The sequence below is a fragment of the Tachyglossus aculeatus genome, chromosome 2 (genome assembly GCF_015852505.1).
Source record: "Tachyglossus aculeatus isolate mTacAcu1 chromosome 2, mTacAcu1.pri, whole genome shotgun sequence".
NCBI classification, from domain to species: Eukaryota; Metazoa; Chordata; class Mammalia; order Monotremata; family Tachyglossidae; genus Tachyglossus; species Tachyglossus aculeatus.
In genome coordinates, this window is record NC_052067.1 from 140,649,495 (window position 1) to 140,666,798 (window position 17,304).

At 44.2% G+C, this 17,304-nt stretch overlaps 1 protein-coding gene across 1 annotated transcript in view; it reads left to right on the forward strand.

Annotated features, from left to right (window-relative positions):
- MRPS35 (mitochondrial ribosomal protein S35) overlaps positions 1 to 17,304 on the forward strand; it is a 67,515-nt gene that overhangs the window by 18,700 nt on the left and 31,511 nt on the right. Inside the window, exons 3-5 of the mRNA XM_038765183.1 lie at positions 4,465 to 4,517; positions 5,481 to 5,648; positions 12,818 to 12,878. Of these exons, the coding sequence (XP_038621111.1) occupies positions 4,465 to 4,517; positions 5,481 to 5,648; positions 12,818 to 12,878 (282 nt within the window). The remainder of the gene's footprint in view (positions 1 to 4,464; positions 4,518 to 5,480; positions 5,649 to 12,817; positions 12,879 to 17,304) is intronic.

Here is a 17,304-nt window from a genome sequence, read left to right on the forward strand (position 1 = left end):
AGAGCTCTGTACTAAGCCCTTGGGAGAGTATAATTATTATTATGATGGCATTTACTATGGCGCTTACTATGTGCAAAGCGCTGTTCTAAGCACTGGGGAGGATACGCAGCGTGGCTCGGTGGAAAGAGCCCGAGCTTTGGAGTCAGAGGTCGTGGGTTCGAAGCCCGACTCCGCCACATGTCTGCTGTGTGACCTTGGGCAAGTCACTTAACTTCTCTGAGCCTCAGTTCCCTCATCTGCAAAGTGGGGATTAAGACTGTGAACTCCACATGGGACAACCTGATCACTTTGTATCCCCCCCCCAGCGCTTAGAACAGTGCTTTGCACATAGTAAGCGCTTAACAAATGCCAATATCATCATCATCGTACAAGATCAGGTTGTTCATTCATTCAGTCGTATTTATTGGGCGCCTACTGTGTGCGGACCACTGTACTAAGCGCTTGGGAAGTACAAGTTAGCGACATACAGAGATGGACCCTACCCAACAGCAGGCTCACCGTCTAGAAGGGGGGAGGACAGACAACAAAACAAAATATTAACAGAGTGAAATAAATAGAATAGTAAATATTCATTCATTTTTTAGACTGTGAGCCCACTGTTGGGTAGGGACTGTCTCTATGTGTTGCCAACTTGGACTTCCCAAGCGCTTAGTACAGTGCTCTGCACACAGTAAGCGCTCAATAAATACGATTGATGATGATGAAGTTATTTGCCCAAAGTCACACAGCTGACAATGGGCGGAGCCGGGTTTTGAACCCAAGACCTCTGACTCCAGAGCCCGGGCTCTTTCCACTGAGCCACACTGCTTCTACTGTCCGACTGACAGTGACTCTCCCCACCTTCAAAGCCTTATTGAAGGCACGTCTCTTCCAAGAGGCCTCCTTTCCGCTGATTTATTCCCTTAATCCCCCCTCCCTCAGCCCCACAGTGCTTATGTAGGTATCCATATTTTATTTATACGAATGTCTGTCTCCCTCTATTTATTTATTTTACTTGTACATATCTATTCTATTTATTTTATTTTGTTAATATGTTTTGTTTTGTTCTCTGTCTCCCCCTTCTAGACTGTGAGCCCACTGTTGGGCAGGGACCGTCTCTATATGTTGCCAACTTGGCAACATACACATATACATATACAGTGCTCTGCACACAGTAAGCGCTCAATAAATACGATTGATTGATTGATTGATTGGTTACAGGCAGGAAACGGGTCTCCCAGTTCTGTTGCGGTGTAGTCTCCCGAGCCCTCAGGGCAGTGCTGTTCACACAGAGAGCCCTCAATAAATATGATTGAATGATGGATTGCCTCCTAGTCACCTTGCATTTTGTTCGGGTGTCTCGTCCTGTTCCTCATAAAGCAGACAAAGAAAATCCAAACAGCAGCCTGCTAAGTCCGCTGAAAAGAATGAAAAAGAAACAGCCTGAACTTTTCCTCTCAGGAAGTTGTCTCTGAAACTGGAAGGTTTTTTCACTTCCCTAAGGCTCCGTTCACATGAAATTTCAATAGTACTTTTCAATAGTACTTCAATAGTAATAATAATAATAATAATAATGGCATTTATTAAGCGCTTACTATTCATTCATTCAATTGTATTTATTGAGCACTTGCTGTGTGCAGAGCACTGTACTAAGCGCTTGGAAAGTACAATTCGGCACCAGGTAGAGGCAGTCCCTACCCAACAATGGGCTCACGATGTAGAAGGGGGAGACGGACAACAAAACAGAACAAGCAGACAAGTGTCAATAGACCATGTTGCTTTCCGAGCATGTACTCCCCAAGCACTTAGTACAGTGCTCTGCACACAGTAGCACACAGAAGCATCATAGCCAAGTGGAAAGAGCAGTAAGAGGGACATGGGCTGTAATCTCAGCTCAGTTGCGTGCTGTGTGACCTCCGGCAGGACGCTTAACTTCTCTGTGCCTTTGGTCCCTCGTCTGTAAAATGGGGACTAAATCCTACTTGCTCTTTGATGGACTGTGAGCCCCATATATGAGTCAGGAACTGTGTCCAAACTGATTATCTCAAACTTATACCCCGCTATGTGCAAAGCACTGTTCTAAGCGCTGGAGAGGTTACAAGATGATCAGGTTGTCCCACGGGGGGGCCCACAGTCTTCCTCCCCATTTTACAGATGAGGTAACTGAGGCCCAGAGAAGTTAAGTGACTTGCCCGAAGTCACACAGCTAATTGGCGGAGTCTGGATTTGAGCCCATGACCTCCGACTCCAAAGCCCATCCTCTTTCCCACTGAGCCACGCTGCTTCTCTAATAGTAATAGTAATTTCAGTAGTACTTTTTCCTGGGAGTCCCTTTTAGACTGTGAGCCCCCCTTTTAGACTGTGAGCCCACTGTTGGGTAGGGACTGTCTCTGTATGTTGCCAATTTGTACTTCCCAAGCGCTTAGTACAGTGCTGTGCACACAGTAAGCGCTCAATAAATACGATTGATGATGATGATTTGCTAAAAGGCGAAAATCCTTGGGTGATAGCTCCTTTTGGGCAGGGAACATTTCTCCTAATTCTGTTGTACACGCCCATGCGCTTGGTGCCGTGGTCTGCACATTGTACTGCACCGCATGTTGATTGATTGATTCGTCGGCTCAATCTTTGCTGCAGCCATGATGGGCCTCATGATGATAATGATATCTGTTAAGCGCTGACTATGTGCCAAGCACTGTTCTAAGCGCTGGGGTAGATACAAGGTAATCAGGTTGTCCCATATTCATTCATTCATTCAGTCGTTTTTATTGAGCACTCACTGTGTGCAGAGCACTAGACTAAGAGCTTGGGAAGTCCAAGTCGGCAACATATAGGGACGGTCCCTACCCAACAACGGGCTCACAGTCTAGAAGGGGGAGACAGATGACAAAACAAAACACGTGGACAGGTGTCAATCAATCAATCAATCAATCGTATTTATTGAGCGCTTACTATGTGCAGAGCACTGTACTAAGCGCTTGGGAAGTACAAACTGGCAACACATAGAGACAGTCCCTACCCAACAGTGGGCTCACAGTCTAAAAGGGGGAGACAGAGAACAGAACCAAACATACCAACAAAATAAAATAAATAGGATAGAAATGTACAAGTAAAATAAATAAATAAATAAATAGAGTAATAAATATGTACAACCATATATACATATATACGGGTGCTGTGGGGAAGGGAAGGAGGTAAGATGGGGGGATGGAGAGGGGGACGAGGGGGAGAGGAAGGAAGGGGCTAAGTGTCAAGTCATCAGGATAAATAGAAGTAAAGCTAGATGCACATCATTAACAAAATAAATAGAATAGTAAATATGTACAAGTAAAATAGGGTAATAAATCTGTACAAACATATATACAGGTGCTGTGGGGCGGGGAAGGAGGAGAGGAAGAAGGGGGCTCAGTCTGGGAAGGCCTCCTGGAGGAGGTGAGCTCTCAGTAGGGCTTTGAAGTAGGGCTCTGAGCCCCGTATGGGGCTCACAGTCTTAATCCCCATTTTACAGATGAGGTAACTGAAGCCCGCTGAAGTTACATGACTTGACCAAAGTCCCAAAGCTGACGAGTAGCAGAGCCGGAATTAGAACCCATGACCCCTGACTCCGAGGCCCGGGCTCTTTCCACCAAGCCAGCTCATCTCATGATATCAGGCCCCCCTCCTTTCTCCTTCCCTCCCTCCCGTTTTCTTTCCCTTCCCCTCTTCCCCTTTCCTTCCGTGCATTGATCTTGGAGGAATGCCACTTTAGCAATAAGGCTCATTCATTCAGTCGTATTTATTGAGCGCTTACTGTGCGCAGAGCACCGTACTAAGCGCTTGGGAAGTCCAAGTTGGCAACGTATGGAGACGGCCCCTACCCGACAGCGGGCTCAGGGTCAAGAGGCAGCGTGGTCTAGTGGGTAGAGTTTATGGCCTGGGAACCTGGGCCTGGATTCTAATTCTGCTCCGCCAGCTGTGTGACCTTGGGCAAGTCACATAACCTCTCTGTACCTCAGTTTCCTCATCTTTAAAATGGGGAATTAATACTAATTAAAATTAAATTTATTAATTAAATTAAATTAATTAAATTAAATTAAATTAATTACATTAAATTAAATTAATTAAATTAAATTAAATTAAAATTAATACTAATAATGATGGTATTTGTTAAGCACTTACTATGTGCCAAGCACTGTTCTAAGCACTGGGGGGGATACAAGATGATCAGGTTGTCCCACGTGGGGCTCACAGTCTTCATCCCCATTTTACAGATGAGGGAACTGAGGCACAGAGAAGCTAAAAGTGACTTGCCCAAAGTCACACAGCTGACAAGACTGTGGGCCCCATGTGGGGCATGGGCTGCATCCAACCAGGTTAGCTGGTATCTACCACAGCGCTTAGTACAGTGCCCGGCACACAGTAAGCACTTAACAAATACCTTCGAAAAAAGATCGAGTTCAACGATAACGTGATATGCTTAAAAACATTTTCTTTTTTACCTTGTAGTTGAAAAAATGAGAGAAAAGGAGAGACTGATGAAAAAAAAGCCAAGGAGAGAGGTAAGGATTAATGACGTTGGTGCTGTCTCCTGAGAAGAGTTGACAATAATTCATTCAAGAAAACACATTTATCCTTCAGAATAATAATAATAATAATAATAATAATAATAATGGCATTTATTAAGCGCTTACTATGTGCAAAGCACCGTTCTAAGTGCTGGATGACTGCATGACTTTTTATCAAGGGCTGCCCTCAAAAAGGAAAGCTGAAAACCAAATAAAGACTATAAGCTTGTTGTGACAGGGAATGTGTCTGTTATATTATACTCTCCAAAGCGCCTAGTACAGTGCTCGGCACACAGTAAGTGCTCAATAAATACCATTAATTGATTCGATTAATGCTCCTTAATGGATGGAGTGGAAAACTTTCCTGGGAAGCAAGCGTGTGGGATAGAAAAGTGAAGCCCAGTGGATTCCCTGAGCGCTTAGTACAGTGCTCTGCACATAGTAAGCGCTCAGTAAATACGATTGATGATTCCCTGTTTATGAAACTATTCATTCAATTGTATTTATTGAGCGCTTACTGTGTGCAGAGCACTGTACTAAGCGCTTGGGAAGTGCAAGTTGGCAGCATATCGAGACGGTCCCTACCCCACAGCGGGCTCACAGTCTAGAAGGGGGAGACAGACAACAAAACAGAACATATTAACAAAATACAATAAATAGAATAAATATGTACAAATAAAAACTATGAAAGTTATATGGTAGTAAGATCCATAAATACTTATTCTTTCTGAATCAGGGCCGTGATCAGCCAGGTCCACGTTGCATAGCTTTATTCCAGATATCTTTGTATTCATTCAGTCATATTTATTGAGTGCTTACTCTGTGCGGAGCACCGTACTAAGCGCTTGGGAAGTCCAAGTTGGCGACGTAGCCGCTGTAAGCGCCGCGACCTCGATGCCTCGCGGGAAAAGGGAAGGAAGCACGTGCTTAAACCGTCAAACCTTTCTTATGCTTTAGGCTGTGGCTCCTAGAACAGAGAAGATGGCCCCAGATCAGGATTGGAGTAGTGTTTATCCCACCGCGGCTCCATTCAAACCCTCTGCTGTGCCTCTTCCCATTCGGATGGGTTATCCCAAGAAAAAAGGTGTGCCCTTGGCCAAAGAGGGAAATCTAGAGCTCCTAAAGGTAAGTTGAATATCTATCTATCTATCTATCTATCTATCTATCTATCTATATCTAGATATATAGATATCTATATCTAGATATAGATATCTATATATCTAGATATATCTATCTATCTATCTATCTATATATCTATATCTATATATATATCTAGATATAGATATCTATATATCTAGATATATCTAGATATATCTAGATATATATATATATATATTTGTGTAAATATATATTTATACACGGTTGGAAAACAAGCATTCCAAATCCAAATGGGCCGCGGGAGTCAGAAGGACCCGAGTTCATTCATTCATTCAATTCAAGCGTATTCATTTTTTTTTTTTAAAATAGCATTTATTAAGCGCTTACTATGTGCAAGGCACTGTTCTAAGCGCTGGGGAGGTTCCAAGGGGATCAGGTTGTCCCACGGGAGGCTCACAGCCTTCATCCCCATTTTACAGATGAGGGAACTGAGGCACAGAGAAGGGAAGTGACCTGCCCAAAGTCACACAGCTGACAGTTGATGGAGCCGGGATTTGAACCCATGGCCTCTGACTCCCAAGCCCGTGGTCTTTCCGTGGAGCCACGCTGCTTCTCGCTTGCTGTGTGCAGAGCACTGTACTAAGCGCTTGGGAAGTCCAAGTTGGCAATGCATAGGGACGGTCCCTACCCAACAACGGGGTCACAGTCTAGAAGGGGGAGACAGAGAACAAAACAAAATATGCAGACAGGTGTCAAGTCGTCAGAATAAATAGAAATAAAGCCGGACCCTCGAACCCCCACACCACATAATCCCGGCTCTGCTGCATGTCTTCTGTGTGACCTGGGATCAATCAATCAGTCGCATTTATTAATAATAATAATAATAATGATGGTATTTGTTAAGCACGTACGATGTGCAAAGCACTGTTCTAAGCGCTGGGGAGGTTACAAGGTGATCAGGTTGTCCCACGGGGGGTTAATTTATTAATTTATTGAGCGCTTACTGTGTGCAGAGCACTGTACTAAGCGCTGGGGAAGTCCAAGTTGGCAACATATAGAGACGGTCCCTACCCAACAGCGGGCTCACAGTCTAAAAGTCTGTGATAAGGGCTAAGTCACTTCACTTCCCCGGGCCTCAGTTCCCTCATCGGTAAAATGGAGATGAAGACTGCGAGCCCCATGTGGGACGGGGACTGTGTCCAACCCCAATTTAGGACGGTGCTGGGCACATAATACGCACTTAAGAAGTAACATACTCATTATTAATAGGATTACGATGCCATTTAATAAGAGCCGAAAGAACTGAGCAGACGGAAAGCTGGCATTGCTAACCGGCTAAGTAGAAGAGGCCATCAGGAGGGGAGGGATGGTGGGACACACGTATATATGTTTGTACAGATTTATTACTCTATTTATTTTCCTTGTACATATTTATTCTATTTATTTTATTTGGTTAATATGTTTGGTTTTGTTCTCTGTCTCCCCCTTCTAGACTGTGAGCCCGCTGTTGGGTAGGGACCGTCTCCATATGTTGCCAACTGGGTCCCAAGCGCTTAGTACAGTGCTCTGCGCACAGTAAGCACTCAGTAAATACGATTGAATGAATGAATGACACAGGGTGGAATTGTCTTTGTAAGAGCGGGAAAGGGGCACGATAAAAGAGCGTCAAGGCATGTTTAATGGGAAGAGTACCTTCAAGGAATCTCAGCGGCCACTAAGGTTCTTCAAGTATGTCCAAGGTGGAAACCAAGCCCACTGTTGGGTAGGGACTGTCTCTATATGTTGCCAACTTGTACTTCCCAAGCGCTTAGTACAGTGCTCTGCACACAGTAAGCGTTCAATAAATACGATTGATTGATTGATTAAGGAATCAGAAGGGCCTCTTGGCAACTCAGGTTTCAAAGGTGCGTTCAGGAATCAAACGGAGAAAGCTGAAAGGCCCAGTGAATTCTTCAGAAAAGCTGTAGCGGGGACCATGACACAGAGATTCTGCAGCAAATTATTTTATGTGGCAGACGGGTGAGAATCATTCATTCATTCAATCGTATTTATTGAGCGCTTACCGTGTGCAGAGCACTGTACTAAGCGCTTGGGAAGTCCAAGTTGGCAACATAGAGAGACGGTCCCGACCCAACAGTGGGCTCCCAGTCTAGGATAATGATCCTTGTGGGATCCGTTGGGTGTTTACGTCAGGCCAACTACCTTCCCCTCCCCACAGCACCCGTATATCTGTTTGTACAGATTTATTACTCTATTTATTTTACTTGCACATATTTACTATTCTATTTATTTTGTTAATGATGTGCACATAGCTTTATTTCTATTGATTCTGATGACACCTGTCCACATGTTTTGTTTTGTTGTCCGTCTCCCCCTTCTAGACTGTGAGCCCGTTGTAATATGTTTTGTTTTGTTGTCCGTCTCGCCCTTCCAGACTGTGAGCCCGCCGTCAGGTAGGGACCGTCTCTATATGTTGCCAACTTGGACTTCCCAAGCGCTTAGTACAGTGCTCTGCACACAGTAAGCGCTCAATAAATATGATTGATTGATTGATTGTTGGGTAGGGACCGTCTCTATATGTTGCCAACTTGGACTTCCCAAGCGCTTAGTACAGTGCTCTGCACACAGTAAGTGCTCAATAAATATGATTGATTGATTGATTGTTGGGTAGGGACCATCTCTACATGTTGCCAACTTGTACTTCCTAAGCGCTTAGCACAGTGCTCTGCACACAGTAAGCGCTCAATAAATGCGATTAATTGATTGTTGGGTAGGGACCGTCTCTAGATGTTGCCAACTTGTACTTCCCAAGCGCTTAGCACAGTGCTCTGCGCACAGTAAGTGCTCAATATATACGATTGAATGAATGAATAGGTTCAAAAAAAAGTAGGAGTTGCAGTAGAAATATTGTCATGAGAGGATAGAAACAAAAAAAGTAGATTTTAAAACGAATTCATTGAATGGCTGTCTTGTCTTACACCGCGTCGTCTCCGACCCATTAGCGACACCGTGGGCGTATCTCTCCCAGAATTATTCTCAGCTCCCCCGCCCTTTCTCCTCCCCTCGACTCATTCTCCTTTCGCCCTACGTGATGATGGTAATTTGTTAAGCGCTTACTATGTGCCAAGCACTTTTCTAAGCACTGAGGTAGATGCAAGGTGATCAGGTTGTCCCACGTGGGGCTCACAGTCTTCATCCCCATTTTTCAGATGAGGGAACTGAGGACCACAGTAGTGAAGTGACTTCCCCAAGGTCACACAGCACTCCCCACCGCACCTGTATATATGTATATATGTTTGTACATATTCATTACTCTATTTTACTTGTACATATTTATTCTATTTATTTTACTTTGTTAATATGTTTTGTTGTCCGTCTCCCCCGTCTAGACTAGGAGCCCGCTGTTGGATAGGGACTAGATGTTGCCAACTTGGACTTCCCAAGCGCTTAGTACAGTGCCCTGCACACAGTAAGCACTCAATAAATACGATTGAATGAATGAATGAACGCCCCACCTCCATCTGCAGTCATTCCAGGAATGGATCCGTAGGGTTTTCCTGATAAAAATCCGGGAGTTGTTGCCTGTTACTTCCTTCCACGAGGTCATCATCATCATCAATCGTATTTATTGAGCGCTTACTGTGTGCAGAGCACTGTACTAAGCGCTTGGGAAGTACAAGTTGGCAACATATAGAGACGGTCCCTACCCAACAGCGGGCTCACAGTCTAGAAGACAGACATCAACACAAATAAACAGGCATCTATATAAATAAATAAAATTATAGATATATACAGATGGTTCAGATATTGAGATATTCTACGGAATCTTGTCTCAACCAAGGATCATTTGCTCGGGTAAGAATATATTGGCATTGACCATTGTAGGCCTGAGAAGTAGTAATAATAATAATAATGGCATTTATTAAGCCCTCGTCTCCGTCCCAGGCCGCCGCTGCCCAGCGAAGGGGAGTTTTGACTTGTAGCAGGTGGCCTGGCAATCGCTAGTGACTGGCCAAGCTAGGAACGGAATGGGTAATCAATCAATCAATCGTATTTATTGAGCGCTTACTGTGTGCAGAGCACTGGACTAAGCGCTTGGGAAGTACAAGTTGGCAACATACAGAGACGGTCCCTACCCAACAGTGGGCTCACAGTAAGCCTCAGCTTGACTCTCCCTCCTGTATTCGAGATCGGTAGGGGACGGGAAACTCTCCAGGGGTGACCCGGAGAGGACGAAATGCTGCCTCAAAACAATTCCAAACTCGATCGCTGTCATGTGTGACTCTCATTCGGATGCGCAGCGGTCGGAGATTTCCACGGTTTTGAGGTGAAGAAATTATAACCACCTGATTATGTAATCATAACCGGGGGTAGACGCGAGATCATTTAATCGGACCCATTCTTCACCTCGGGAGGGAGGGAGAAGAGGTATTTTATCCGCATCTTAGAGATGAGGGGCCCAGAGACGTGAAGTGACTTGCCTAAGGTCACACAGCAGACAAGCCGCAGATGCGGGTCTTCCCACTCCCAGGCCCGGGCTCCTTCCATTAGGCCACCTGCTTGCTCTCTCTTTTATTTCTATTTATTTTGATGGTATTGACACCTGTCTACTTGTTTAGTTTTGTTGTCTGTCTCTGTCTTTTATTAATGATGTGTATATATCTGTAATTCTATTTTGATGGTATTGACACCTGCCTACTTGTTTAGTTTTGTTGTCTGTCTCCCCCTTCTAGACTGTGAGCCCGTTGGTGGGTAGGGGTTGTCTCGTATCTGTTGCCAAATTGTACCTTCCAAGCACTAAGTACAGTGCTCTGGCATCATCATCATCATCAATCGTATTTATTGAGCACTTACTATGTGCAGAGCACTGGACTAAGCGCTTGGGAAGTACAAGCTGAATGAATAAATGAGTGAATACGTATGTCAGAGGCAGGAAGCCAGTTAAGAAGCCCTTGGAGCAAACTGTTGTTTCCACAAAGGGTGTTTTAGACTAAACCGATGAACTGACAAATCACTGGGACCAAAAGCATCCCTTGGAAAAGTTAGGAAAGAACTTGGAGTGGAAGTTGTGGATCTGTTGGAGAGACGGTCAATAGCCTTATGAGTCCAGGAGATTTCCCGGTAAGAAGAAAAGTTCCAGAGTTTGTCCTGGGAATCGTGACTCTCACTTTTATACCTGTCCAGTGAGCAGAATATACCTTGAGAAGCTGTGTGGCCGAGTGGAAACACCACAAGTCTGGGCAAGGACCTTTGTATGAGTTTATTACTCTATTTTATTTGGGCATATTGATTCTATTTATTTTATTTTGTCAGTATGTTTTGTTTTGTTCTCTGTCTCCCGTTTCTAGACTGTGAACCCACTGTTGGGTAGGGACAGTTTCTATATGTTGCCAACTTGGACTTCCATTCATTCATTCATTAAATCATATTTATTGAGCGCTTACTGTGTGCAGAGCACTGTACTAAGCGCTTGGGAAGTACAAGTTGGCACCATATAGAGACAGTCCCTGCCCAACAGTGGGCTCACAGTCTAGAAGGGGGAGACAGACAACAAACCCAAGTGCTTAGTACAGTGCTCTGCACAAAGTAAGCGCTCAGTAAATACGATTGAATGAATGAATGAGTGCCACATGTCTGCTGTGTGACCTTGGGTAAGTCACTTCATTTCCTCTGTGCCTCGTTACCTCATCTGTAAAATGGTTATTCAGTGCCTGTTCTCTCTCCTTAGAGAAGCAGCATGACTCAGTGGAAAGAGCATGGGCTTTGGAGTCAGAGGTCATGGGTTCGAATCCTGGCTCCACCACATGTCTGCTGTGTGACCTTGGGCAAGTCACTTAACTTCTCTGAGCCTCAGTTCCCTCATCTGTAAAACGGGGATTAGGACTGTGAGCCCCACGTGGGACAACCTGCTCACCTTGTATCCCCCTCAGCGCTTAAAACAGTGCTTTGCTCATAGTAAGCGCTTAACATATACCATCATTATTATTATTATTATTATTTTTAGATGTGAGTCCCATATGGGACAGGGACTGCTTGTGGCCTGATTAACCTTTATCTACCCCAGTGCCTAACAGTAATAATAATAATTATGTTTATTAAGTGCTTACTATGTGCCAAGCACTGTTCTAAGCACAGGGGTAGATGCGAGGATATCAGGTTGTTGCATGTGGGGCTCGCAGTCTTTATCCCCATTTTACAGATCAGGTAGCTGAGGCCCAGAGAAGTGAAGTGACTGGCCCAAAGTCACCCAGCTGGCAAGTGGCGGAGCCGGGATTTGAACCCACGACCTCTGACTCTCAAGCCCAGGCTCTTTCCGCTAAGCCGTGCTGCGTCTCCAACCATCATCATCAATCGTATTTATTGAGCGCTTACTATGTGCAGAGCACTGTACTAAGCGCTTGGGAAGTACAAATTGGCAACATATAGAGACAGTCCCTACCCAACAGTGGGCTCACAGTCTAAAACAGTGGTTGACGCATAGTGAGCGCTTAGCAAATACGATAATAATAATAATAATAATAATAAAATGATAAAAGAGCATAACCTATGCTTGGACATTCAGTAAATATAGTACCACAAGCTTCATTAGCTTTGTTAATTAGCTTGTTTTATAGGAGACTGTGTCTTTTTTTGTTTGTTTATAACACACCTGACTGCATGTTGAACTTGGATAAACTGCTACTGTGGTAGACAATGTTGGAAGCTGCAGGTTTCCTAATGGTATAGTCAAGCAGAGGTAATGCAGTTTTTCAACAAGCCCGACTTTCCCACATATAGTCCAGCACTTAGTACAGTCCCTGGCACATAGTAAGCACTTAATAAATACCATAATTATCATCACTGTTGAGAGAATCAGCATCACTGAGATGGCCCAATCCATTCTAGCCTGTGAGCCCGTTGTTGGGTAGGGATTGTCTCTACCTGCTGCCGAATTTTACTTTCCAAGCGCTTAGTACAGTGCTCCGCACACAGTAAGCGCTCAATAAATACGATTGATGATGATGATGAGTAAGCACTCAATAAATGCGACTGAATGAATGAATTTTGATTTGATTTGTTAGGAATTTAAGGCAGTGGCTTCAGCTGCTTAACAGTCGAACCTGTTTTAATTTGTAATTCATATGCCTTTTCCTCTGTTGCTGGTTATTATCCGGCTTTTCAGTCCACCAACCTAAGTCTTCAAATGTGTGTTTCAGGTCCCCAATTTTTTGCATTTGACTCCGGTGGCAATTAAAAAGCATTGCGAAGTTCTTAAAGGTGAGTGTTTGCTTCCTTAGCCCGTTAACTTTGACAGTGATCGTGGTGGCCTTGTTTTTATATTGAGCCCTTGTCATACAGTTCCCTCTACCCTTTTGTTGTTTAACAGATGAATCCTTTTGTTAAATCCTGGGACTTTCGTTAATACACTTGGAAGGGCAAGAAAAGGTGAAGAAATGGGAATCTTGATTTTTGCCCTTATTCCTCTAACCGATCAATCCATGGTTGAGCATTTCCTGTAGCCAGAGCACCGTACTAAGCGCTCAATCGTAGCGTTGGGCCATACTCCAATTTAATTTAATTTTCTCATCCTCCAGATCTATAAGCTATGTATCCTAAATTATTTGCCTTACCCTTCTAGACTGTAAGCTCGTTGTGGGCAGGGAATGTGTCAACCAACGCTGTTGTATTTTACTCAAGTGCTTAGTACAGTGCTCTGCACATAGGAAGCGCTCAGTAAGCATCACGGATGATGATGATGAAGATTATCTTGGGAGTCAGAAGACTGATAATAATAATGATGGCATTTATTAAGCGCTTCTTATGTGCATCACGGATGATGATGATGAAGATTATCTTGGGAATCAGAAGACTGATAATAATAATGATGGCATTTATTAAGCGCTTCCTATGTGCATCACGGATGATGATGATGAAGATTATCTTGGGAATCAGATGACTGATAGTAATAATGATGGCATTTATTAAGCACTTACTATGTGCAAAGCACTGTTCTAAGCGATTGATCTTATCTCAGATCTGTGACTAATCACACTGCTTTGCTCCACCTTTGAAGTTGGGGAAACTTGTGTCAAGTGAGATGGTTGCACTAATTCGCTAATGCTTTTCAAGTGTTTTCTAGTGAAAGATGTTCTTTATATTGCCCGTACTAGTGCTGATGGGTATATAGATTTTGAATTTGATTTAGCTTATAGCTTAGTTTGTTTAGGCGTCTCTTGGTGCGCTTCATGTGCTGTATAATTTAGTTATTCCCCTTGGATAGACTATCATTCACCGCGATGTCCTTGGAAAATTCTCTGTGGGGAAAAATGCGACTTCACCATGGTAACAGCATCCTATGCTAAGACATGGACCTTATGTCATTCCGGCATCTTCTTCCAAGTGCCGAAATAAACTTTCTTGTTCTTTTAGGCCGATGAGGAGAAGGTAACCGTGCTGAGGTCTTTCTTCCTCTTGAGGGTGGTGTGCGACAGCCAGGGTAGCAGAATAGCAATATTAGGAATAATAGTATTTATTAAGGCTCCTCTGTACTAAGTAAAAAAAGCGCTGTACTAAGCCCCGGGAAGGAAAACTCAGGTCTGAAGAATAATAATAATGATGGTATTTGTTAAGCACTTACTTTATGCCAGGCACTGCCCAAGGGGATTCCTGTCCCTTGAGGGACTCCTAATCTGTGAAGTGAGTTATGATTAGAGAATAATAATTGAAGTATTCGTTAAGTGCTTCCTACGTGCCAAGCACTGTTCTAAGCACTGAGGTAAATGGCGTGGCTCAGTGGAAAGAGCAAGGGCTTGGGAGTCAGAGGTCGTGGGTTCTAATCCCGGCTCCGCCAGTTGTCAGCTGTGTGACTTTGGGCAAGTCATTTCACTTCTCTGGGCCTCAGTTCCCTCATCTGTAAAATGGGGATTAAGACTGTGAGCCCCCCGTGGGACGACCTGATGCTCTCAGCGCTTAGAACAGTGCTTGGCACATAATAAGCGCTTAACAAATGCCACCATTATTATTATTACAAGTTTATCAGCACCTGTATATATGCACCTGTATATATGTTTGTACATATTTATTACTCTATTTTACTTGTTCATATGTACTATTTATTTTATTTTGTTAATATGTTTTGTTATGTTGTCTGTCTCCCCCTTCTAGACTGTGAGCCCGCTGTTGGGTAGGGACCATCTCTAGATGTTGTCGACTTGTACTTCCCAAGCGCTTAGTACAGTGCTCTGCACACAGTAAGCTCTCAATAAATACAATTGAATGAATGAATGAATGAGTGAATCAGGTTTGGACACAGTCCCTGTCCCTGGTAGGACTCCCAGTTTTCATCCCCATTTTCCCGACGAGGGAACTGAGGCCCAGAGAAGCGAAGCGACTTGCCCAAGGTCACCCAGCAGGCAAGTGGCGGAGCCAGAATTAGAACCCAGATCCCCTGACTGCCAAGTCCGTGCTCTATGCACTAGGCCACGCTGCTTCTCACCTTCATTTTCCACCTTGCTTCTGTGCCTCTAATAGTAATAATGGTGATGATGATGGTATACGTTAAGCGCTTACTATGTGCCAAGCACTGTTCTAAGCGCTGGGGGAGATACAGAGTTATCAGGTTGTCCCACGTGGGACTCACAGTCTTAATCCCCACTGTAGTGGATCGATTGGGGTTGTTTACAACTCCTGCGGAGGATGATTATAACTTCTACACCTATTTCTTGTTAGGGGTTAAAGGAGGGTTGATTACTCACGTTGGTGAAACTATTGTATAAAAAGGATGTCCTTGCTCTTGAGGCTCACCCTGCACCGGGTTGGCGGACCGTTGGGAACAGCGGCCCTTGTGTCAACACAGATACAAAAATAACCAAACCTTGTGTAAACTAAGTTAGATAAGTTGTTCTGTCTCGGACTGTAAAACTGGAAAAGTCCTGGAACTCACTTGAAGCCTCACCTGGGAGTGGATGCACTGAATTTTCCCGATTCTAGAGACTCCAGGTGAGCTGTCCCGGGGCTTCCCATGTGAAGTGTCGACCTGGATGTAGCAGATGAATTAGGATCGGTGATGTATGAACCCCTTTGATTTTCCCGATTCTAGAGACTCCGGGTGAACTGTTGTTGACCTGGATGTAACAGATGAATTAAGATCGGTGATGTATGAACCCCTTTGACCTTCCCGATTCTAGAAACTCCAGGTGAACTGTTGTTGACCTGGATGTAGCAGATGAATTAGGATCGGTGATGTACGAACCCCTTTGACCTTCCCGATTCTAGAGACTCTGGGTGAACTGTTGTTGACGTGGATGTAGTAGATGAATTAGGATCGGTGATGTATGAACCCCTTTGACTTTCCCGATTCTAGAAACTCCAGGTGAGCTGTTGTTGACCTGGATGTAACAGATGAATTAAGATCAGTGATGTATGAACCCCTTTGACCTTCCCGATTCTAGAGACTCCGGGTGAACTGTTGTTGACGTGGATGTAGTAGATGAATTAGGATCGGTGATGTATGAACCCCTTTGACTTTCCCGATTCTAGAGACTCCCGGTGAACTGTTGTTGACCTGGATGTAACAGATGAATTAGGATCGGTGATGTATGAACCCCTTTGACTTTCCCGATTCTAGAAACTCTGGGTGAACTGTTGTTGACCTGGATGTAACAGATGAATTAGGATTGGTGATGTATGAACCCCTTTGACTTTCCCGATTCTAGGGACTCCGGGTGAGCTGTTGTTGACGTGGATGTAGTAGATGAATTAGGATTGGTGATGTATGAACCCCTTTGACTTTCCCGATTCTAGAGACTCCGGGTGAACTGTTGTTAACCTGGATGTAACAGATGAATTAGAATCGGTGATGTATGAACCCCTTTGACCTTCCCGATTCTAGAGACTCCGGGTGAACTGTTGTTGACCTGGATGTAACAGATGAATTAGGATCGGTGATGTATGAACCCCTGTGACCTTCCCGATTCTAGAAACTCCGGGTGAACTGTTGTTGACCTGGATGTAACAGATGAATTAGGATCGGTGATGTATGAACCCCTTTGACATTCCCGATTCTAGAGACTCCGGGTGAACTGTTGTTGACCTGGATGTAACAGATGAATTAGGATCGGTGATGTCTGAACCCCTTTGACCTTCCCGATTCTAGAGACTCCGGGTGAGCTGTTGTTGACGTGGATGTAGTAGATGAATTAGGATCGGTGATGCATGAACCCCTTTGACTTTCCCGATTCTGGAGACTCCGGGTGAACTGTTGTTGACCTGGATGTAACAAATGAATTAGGGTCGGTGATGCATGAACCCCTTTCTTGTTCTTGTTCTTTATAATTTGTTATGGATTAGTATTTCTTGCTCTGCTATTGATTATAATTTGTTTAGTGCTTTGCTTATTGATGATAATAAAGCCTTTAATCTTAATAAAAGGCTCCAGCTGTTTCCGTTTCCCAAACTCTTCTCCGCTTCCTCAGGAAAAGCACCCACTTAACCCCCGTTTTACAGATGAGGTAACTGAGGCACAGCGAAGTGAAGTGACTTGCCCAGAGTCACGCCGCTGACAAGTGGCGGAGATGGGATTAGAACTCATGACCCGACTCCCAAGCCCGGACTCTTTCCACCGAGCCACTCTGCTTCTCTAGAGTGTGTGAATCCAATGTCTTATAGTAATGAAACCCCCATTGTTTATTCCTGTTAGTGTGAC